Raw genomic sequence first — 8,074 nt, 5'->3', positions numbered from 1 at the left:
CAAAAATACAGGAATAGGGAACCATTCCCTTATCCAGGGGATCTTACCGACCCAGGGATCGAACCCAGGTCTCCTGCATTGCAAGTGGATTCTTTATCATCTGAACCACCAGGGAAGCCCATGTATCAGTATATTTTACCACAATAAAAAATTACAGAAAGAAATTATCTAGTCTGATAATTTGGATGGTCTGTTCCTGCAATTCTCAGTCACTTCTGGAAAGATGGTGAAACTCTCAGGTTTCCCAGGCTTGGCCTCCCTTTTCCTCACTAAACTGTGTTTGGATATATGGCGAGGGGGACACGGAGGCTTATGTGATTCTGCAGCAGAGGCAGAAGGGTTCTCTAGGGGGATTTCCTTGGCCCACTCGGGTGCCTAAGCAATGCCTGCCTCCTCCCAACCCTTGTCCCATGGCTCCAGGCTGAGGAAACACCACGTATTGTGACACCTCAAAAATTTCATTGGACGCTGGTTGGGAAGCTGCGCTGCAGTTTAGCTGGCACAGAGAGCAGCTGTGAGTCACCCGTGGTTCCCCCTCCCCCTCCCCCTGATTTCCGGGCCCACCAAGCCCACTCCTTCCTTCACCGGCTCTGAGGTCCGCCCTCCTCTCCATCCACCGCACTGCTCCCCTCTCATTTGGGGGTCCTCTTACCACACCCGGGGGCGTGCTTAAACTCTGCGATTAATCACTGACCACTGGCCTCCCAGGAGACTGGAAGCTTCTCAAGGAGGAAGGCTGTGTATCACCAGTGTCTGGGGCCATTCCTGGGTCAGAAAATGTTTTTCAGAGAAAACATCCATCTCAGTGGCTGCCCGCTCCCTGTCTGCAGGCCTACGAGGTGTCAGGGCCCCTACCTTTACATCCCAAAGACAGTACAAAAGGAGTGCATGAAAGGCTGTGAAAAGAAACACACAGTTCTTACCAACGTGCCATTTTCTAAGTCCTGGAACAATCATGACATTAGAAAGTGGCGTTCCTGCTTTGTGGTGAGCAAATGTTGGTCAACAGACTATGTGAGGTCTGACCCTCAGAGGAAGAGGAAGAAAAAGAGAAAGAGAGTGTGTGCGTGTGTAAAGTTCCCAACATATTAGCCAATTTAAAAAAATCACTGCTTTAGCTGATACGTCTTTCCCAGGTTGCTATCTGTTTAAACTATGGCATTTAATAAAGAAGAGGCTGCCCTTAACTCATTTTAAGTGTGACAACAACAATAATATCATGGAGAACCAGTTTTTAAAAAGCACAGTTAATCATAATTCATCCTTGGAAGATAACTGGGAGCCACAACAAATTATATTTTTTAAAAAAAAGGTTCCAAAGCCTATTTACTTACTGAAAATTCCTCCAAAATCTCCTACGAGAAGATGGCGGTAAACATAAAGTCCAGGTGCTTGTTTTTTGTTGGCCCGGGGCCTCCTCCTGTCCTGGGGCCTGAGCACTGCACTTTGGGGCTCCCTGCCCTGTTGGGTTCAGCCACCAAGGAGAATGGCGGCCGGAGAAGACCAAGGTTGGGAGAGTTCTTCTCGACTCTCGGCTGGATTTTCTGGCAGAGACGGAAGGTCCCTCCACTACAGCTCCTCCTCTCCTCAGAGCTCCAACTTCTGCAGGAGCAGTTACAACTCTCCAGTGTTGCTATTATGCTTTAATCCTGCTAATAGCCCACAAGTGGACCCTTCATTAAAATCTCCTGAGCTATAGAGTTGGCTTCTCTTTCCTGAAGGAACTCCAACTAATTAGTCTGTAATAAGAAACTCCTGACTGGCACCAGCTAGGGCCCTGGTGTCCTGATTTGCTGGTCACTGATGGATATTAATTATGTTAATGCAGATATTTCATCAGTTCTACTAGATAATACAGCTGAGTTCATAAACTAAAGGCTAAGAACTTGTACCTTCAAATTTCATTGCCTTCTTCAAGTTGAAACCTTAGGATGCTTTCATATCTACTCGAACAATGTTAAAATAGTCTGAAGTTGCCTTTTAAGATTTCCTTTAGTGATGTTATTTGGAATAATGTTGATCCTTCTTTAATGGCAGGTTTGATACAGATCAACAGGCAAATGCCATATACATATATGAAAGTTAGCAATAATTTCATGATGCTTATATGCAAATTGCACTTACTATCCTCAAAATGTATTTGATAGCTTGTTTTTCTTTTAAGCCAGGATCCAATCAAGGTTCATGAGTGGCTTCGGGTTGTCTCTTTAGTGTTTTGGGGGAGGCAAAGACTTTATGTGTGTAACTCTGCGGCCCAGTGTATGTGTGACACTGTAAACATGTGAACTAAACCAAATGGAACTTCAGGGAAGGCTCAGTGTTCAGGGTATTGCAGAGGACACAACTTGGGTGTAGGAGGAGATGAGTCAGCCATTCACCAGGGCCATTAAATTAGTGTGGGTGGTCAGCATTTCCCTTTTTCATGTTAGGACACACAAAAAATAATGATATTTCCATAACATGCTGGGTTGAACAGAGAGGGCTTCTTGGGGGCTGTGTGGAGCTCCAGCTGCCCCCCTCAGGTTCTTGTCCCAATGGTGGGGGACCTACATTTGCAGTATATCTCGGAAATGTTCAGACCAAAAATATGGCAACTTTTGCCAAAGTTTCCAGGGTTCTTTGGGTCCTGGGGTATTTTTTTTATTTCCAACCCCATCACTTTAGTTAATCTTGTGTGTTTCTCCCTCAAGAATCTCAGCTGGAGTCTTGCTCTGTCCCATCAACAGCCACATATGCCCATTAACCTGGAAACACAACGACAGGGGCAGCCTTTTTCCATGTTATTTATTCAGTCAACTAGCTACACGTGGGGAAAAAGCAAATTAGTTGGAGCTTTTGGGGGAGGCCTCGGCGGATGGGTGGAAGGCTGGAATTTTAAACAGAAAATAATCTTATAAACAGTTAGATGAAAGATTTACAAAATCCATTAAAAAAAATAGTATCTTCTGAGGGTAAGAGACAAAGATAAAATCATCACAAATAAATTAACAACCTCTGATCATTGCATTCCTCAAAACCAAAGTTCCTGAAAATGGTTTGCATTTCAGACTGCTGCAATTTGCAGATACTTATATGGTCTATATTTCCAAAAAAGAAAAATAGAGACAAACACCAAGCAACAGATTAATACAATGTAGGGAAAGTTGAGCACATGAAAATAGCTATCATTTGGTAGCAAAAATAGAGTTATGCCAATGTTAATATCAAAATTAAAGACATTTAAATAAATTATGTCAATACAACTGCTTATTGCTCCTATTCATAACTAAAAGGTCTGAGAAAATTCTATGATAGCGGAAGGCATAATATAATTTACAGAATAAGTATTAGACCTACAACAAGTTTCAACAACCAAACAGAACCTTTATCATTTTTCTTTTAGTGTTGACATTATTATTGGTAGGACAAGGTCACTCGTCATAAATGTGGAAAACACAGAAGGACAGTGCTTGAAGCCCAAGTCAATGATTTACTGGAAGTAATTAAAAATAGGATGTGAGAAAAGCAGCAGCCCAAATGAAGTAAATATTTTTTTAATGAATGGTTTGTCTATTTTACTCTCCCAGAGAGTCTATAGGAAGCACATGAGGCTGTGGGGGCTGTCTGGGCATTCTGTGGGGATAATGACGGTTGTCTTAAAGTGAACTCCGTCTGTTTAGTTAGTACCAGAACCAGCCTGGCTTCTAGGAGGTGAATGGCATGGAGAAAGAAGCTGCACTGAGACTTTGATTATTACATTTCACTCCAGGAAATACCATCTTAGGCTTTGGGACCTGGGGAGGGAGTGATCTGCCTGGCTACACAGGAGACTGTGGCCCCTTCCAGAAAAGCATCTCTTGCAGCTTGGGACGACCAGCAGGGGCAGCAGCACCACGTTACCTGGGGTGTAATGTGGGAAACTGGACTGCACGCGGTCCCATTTCCAAGAACAGCGGTGTGGTTCACCATACATTTGGGATGGGATGACCAGGAATAAAATAGAGGTTACAACGTGTACCTTCAGCGATGAAGTGATTGGCATTATGTAATTGGGAGATCCAAAATCTGGAAAAGTCAGTTCTGCCTCAGTCCTCAAACAATGCCATGTTTCTGCTTCCTTCATCTTAAGACTATAAAATGTCCTTGAGATACAAATTAGGTTGAGAAGGTGCTTTCGAGAGTAGAGACTGAAGGAAAAAAGAAGCTGTTTCCCCCTCAAGGGAATTTGAGGATTATAATAGGATGTATCACCAAGCCATTTAAATGTCAGAAAAACCCTTTATAGAGGTGGGTACTAATAGGTTTTAAAATTGGCATGCATATTCAAATTTATCCACACTCCCATCTCAAATGACTACAAAGGTGATGTTTGGTCCCTTGATCCTTGTGATTACAAAATGAAATATAAGATCAATTGAAATAGCAACTGGGACAATTAAAGACTTGCCAAAGACCTCATGACAAAGCTACATCCATTCAGGCTGCATGTTTTGTTCTTGTTTTGAGCCAACCTCTGCCACAGTCAGTATTACTCAAGTTCTACATTTACCTTCACACTGTGAAAATGAGATTTGTTTTCCCCTGGAGTACCCTTAAAATCCACAGGCCTCTTCTTCCTGTCTGTGAGCAGAATTCTGATACAAGCTTGAAAAGAAAAGAACAAAGCCCATACCAAAGAATTTGATCGTTTTCATTAGAAATGGAAATGATATTCTCACTGTGTTCATCTCGACGTCTTGATAAAATGAAATGGATGAAAGCAATATTTAATGAATCGCATATTATTTTAAAATGCCAGTCACTTGCAAATTCCAAAAGGCTAGTGATCCACTTTCACTCTATTTTGAAAATGGAACACTCTCTAACTAGTTGTTTGTGTGACACTGAAAAACAGTGCATGCTTTTTCCCATTACTTATTTGATTTTTCACTCATAGCATTCTTTGATGTTATTTAAATATCTAAAAATGTTTTCTGGAGAAATTTTTTTTTACCACATCATTTTACTTGATATCCCATAGGGTTGTTATGGACTTTAGAGGAAAATGCTTAAAACTCAAGCTTTGGTTTTAAAGTAATACGGGCAGAAATTGGAACTGCTTTGATCACAGAATTCAACTACTGCACATATTCTATTATTGTAATTGGCAATAACACATCTAAAAAGGCAAAGTTTCTCCTTTTGGTAGTTATAATCTGTATCATTCAAGACTGCTGCAAAACTCACAAATGAGTGATATGAGTTAAGAAGAAAGTGTAGGAAGGGGATAAGAAGACATTTAAAGCTTTATCAGAACACAGCACAAAGGAAGAACTCAATTCTCTACATTTTTCTATAAGGCAGATGGTCAAACTTTTTAATACAAGATCTAAAATACATTGCTTATTAAGAGGTAGAGAATACCAAAACAGTATTTAAGGAAAATGTGTTGAGTTACTTAAAACAATCAGCTACTTTATTAAACTTCTGGAAAGTCAAACTGCCATGGGGAATCCCCTGTGTATTTTAACACTAAATTGGGTCATTCCACGTTCAACAGAGATGTGGGCAAATAGTGGGGGAGGTTGGGGTGGAGTAGGAAAACAGTTTTTTTTAACTTGTAATGATTTAACTCTAAGGAGAAATTTCCTACTGTTTGGGAATTCATTATGATATTTAAAAAATAGGGATTTCTCAAATTATCAACACTTTCTCTGTATGATTTTGCACATAGGCAATGAAACTATAGGGAGGGATGACTTCAAATGTTTCCCTCTTTGAGAAGGTACCACACCCATCTTATATAAAAACATATCTCACTCATCTTATACCATTCTCTCCAGTCACTGAAATGCAAATACGAGTATTCTTCAGACTCCAGCACCAGCAGAATTGTTCTGTGTGAGCAATTCAAAAGCTGTCTGAGGCAAAAAGATACCTGAGCTACCAAAATAAACCTGGGTAGCTTATGCATGGGTGAGTAACCCTAGGTATTCTTTTTTCTTAATGCACCTGGGAGAGATGGATTTTCTTTACAACCTAATTTTATAAGGCATAAATTTAATTAGAATTTTCCTAACCTTTGGAAAATTAGTGTTAAAGTTTCTTTTTTAACCCACACATTAACATTCAATCTTTTATTTTTATTAAATAGTTTATATATAAAAAGAAATATCAAGGTGTTCTACATTCATATAAACAATCATGATAACATTTGAAATTGTAAAGAAACCTACTGAAGAAAATATATACTTAAATACTTACAACGCTAAGCTAAGAAGCACAAGTGATCATTCTAGATAATATTGTTTAAATATACAGACACAAGACGGTGGCTTCAGAAAGCAAATGCAGGAGAAGCACAAAGATGTCTTGTTCTTTCCTCTTTCACCACAAGACAGGATGGTCCAGTTTGGAAAAACCAAAATCTTTCCTAAGTTCCAAGTAGGTGCCGTTGCTCACCCAAGAGTCATCAATGGATTTCCTGTGGAAGTGAAAGAATTTGTTGAAGGCTCTTGACAAGATCGTCATAGTCTCTATTTCCCTTTTCAGTTCCTCTCTGCCCTGCCCGGGCCTCCACCCGTCCCCCGCTGCTGCCCGTCCAGATTATCATTTGCATCTGCACACTCTGTCCCTGTGGTCCAGAACTGGACTGTTTAGCTACTTTTGACTTCGGCTTCTCAAACTTAGAGGCTGTGAGAAATGGTACTCCTGAGACAAACAGGTGAGGGAAGAGTCTGTGGTACAGAAAATATGGCTTGAGTATGACTATGTAAATGCTGCAAATCAATCAGGTTGTTCAAATCAAATAATAAATTAAGAGTAAAAAGGAAAGGAATTGGAAGTCATCACAGTCTAGAGTTAACAGCCTTGGTTAACTATTTGACTAGATGTCACTCAAAGTTGGGCTTCCCCAGTGGCTCAGAGGTTAAAGCGTCTGCCTGGAATGTGGGAGACCCGGGTTAGATCCCTGGGTTGGGAAGATCCCCTGGAGAAGGAAATGGCAACCCACTCCAGTACTCTTGCCTGGAGAATCCCATGGAGGGAGGAACATGGTAGGCTACAGTCCATGGGGCCGCAAAGAGTTGGATACGACTGAGCGACTTCACTTTCTTTCACTTTCAGTTCAGTTCGATCGCTCAGTCATGTCCAACCCTTTGCAACCCCATAGACTGCAGCACGCCAGGCCTCCCTGTCCATCACCAACTCCCAGAGCTTGCTCAAACTCATGTCCATTGAGCGGTGATGCCATCCAACCATCTCATCCTCTGTTGTTCCCTTCTCTTCCTGCCTTCAATCCTTCCCCAACATCAGCGTCTCTTCTAATCAGGCAGTTCTTCACATCAGGTGGCCAAAGTATTGGAGTTTCAGCCTCAACATCAGTCCTTCCAAAGAATGTTCAGGACTGATCTCCTTTATGATGGACTGGTTGGATCTCCTTGCAGTCCAAGGGACTCTCAAGAGTCTTCTCCAACACCACAGTTCAAAAGCATCAATTTTTCTGCACTCAGCTTTCTTTATAGTCCAACTCTCATATCCATACATGACCACTGGAAAAACCATAGCCTTGACCAGACGGACCTTTGTTGACAAAGTAATGTCTCTGCTTTTTAATATTCTGTCTAAGTTGGTCATAACTTTCCTTCCAAGGAGTAAGCGTCTTTTAATTTCATGGCTGCAGTCACCATCTGCAGTGATTTTGGAGCCCAGAAAAATAAAGTCAACCACTGTTTCCCCATCTATTTGCCATAAAGTGATGGGACTGGATGACATGATCTTCATTTTCTGAATTTTGAGCTTTAAGCCAACTTTTTCACTCTCCTCTTTCACTTTCATCAAGAAGCGCTTTAGTTCCTCTTCACTTTCTGCCATAAGGGTGGTATCATCTGCATGTCTGAGGTTATTGATATTTCTCCCAGCAATCTTGATTCCAGCTTGTGCTTCATCCAGCCCAGTGTTTCTCATGATGTACTCTGCATATAAGTGCTAAGCAGGGTGACAATAAACAGCCTTGATGTACTCCTTTCCCTATTTGGAACCAGTCTGTTGTTCCCTGTCCAGTTCTAACTGTATACAGATTTCCTAAAAGGCACGTCAGGTGGTCTGGTATTCCCAT

The 8,074-nt window shown here is 41.3% G+C and overlaps 1 protein-coding gene across 3 annotated transcripts in view; it reads right to left on the bottom strand.

The window, feature by feature from the left end:
* Window positions 1-2,767: 2,767 nt before the first annotated feature.
* The window catches only part of OSBPL3 (oxysterol binding protein like 3), a 199,532-nt gene continuing 194,225 nt past the window's right edge, over window positions 2,768-8,074 (bottom strand). For all 3 annotated transcript variants that reach the window (XM_061414324.1, XM_061414326.1, XM_061414325.1), the window contains one exon: window positions 2,768-6,442. In XM_061414324.1, the coding sequence (XP_061270308.1) occupies window positions 6,346-6,442 (97 nt within the window). In that variant the 3' untranslated portion in view covers window positions 2,768-6,345. The remainder of the gene's footprint in view (window positions 6,443-8,074) is intronic.

The sequence above is a fragment of the Bos javanicus genome, chromosome 4 (assembly GCF_032452875.1).
Source record: "Bos javanicus breed banteng chromosome 4, ARS-OSU_banteng_1.0, whole genome shotgun sequence".
Taxonomy (NCBI): domain Eukaryota; kingdom Metazoa; phylum Chordata; class Mammalia; order Artiodactyla; family Bovidae; genus Bos; species Bos javanicus.
Note: the sequence above shows the minus strand (reverse complement) of the source record. Positions and strands in the feature narration are given on the sequence as shown.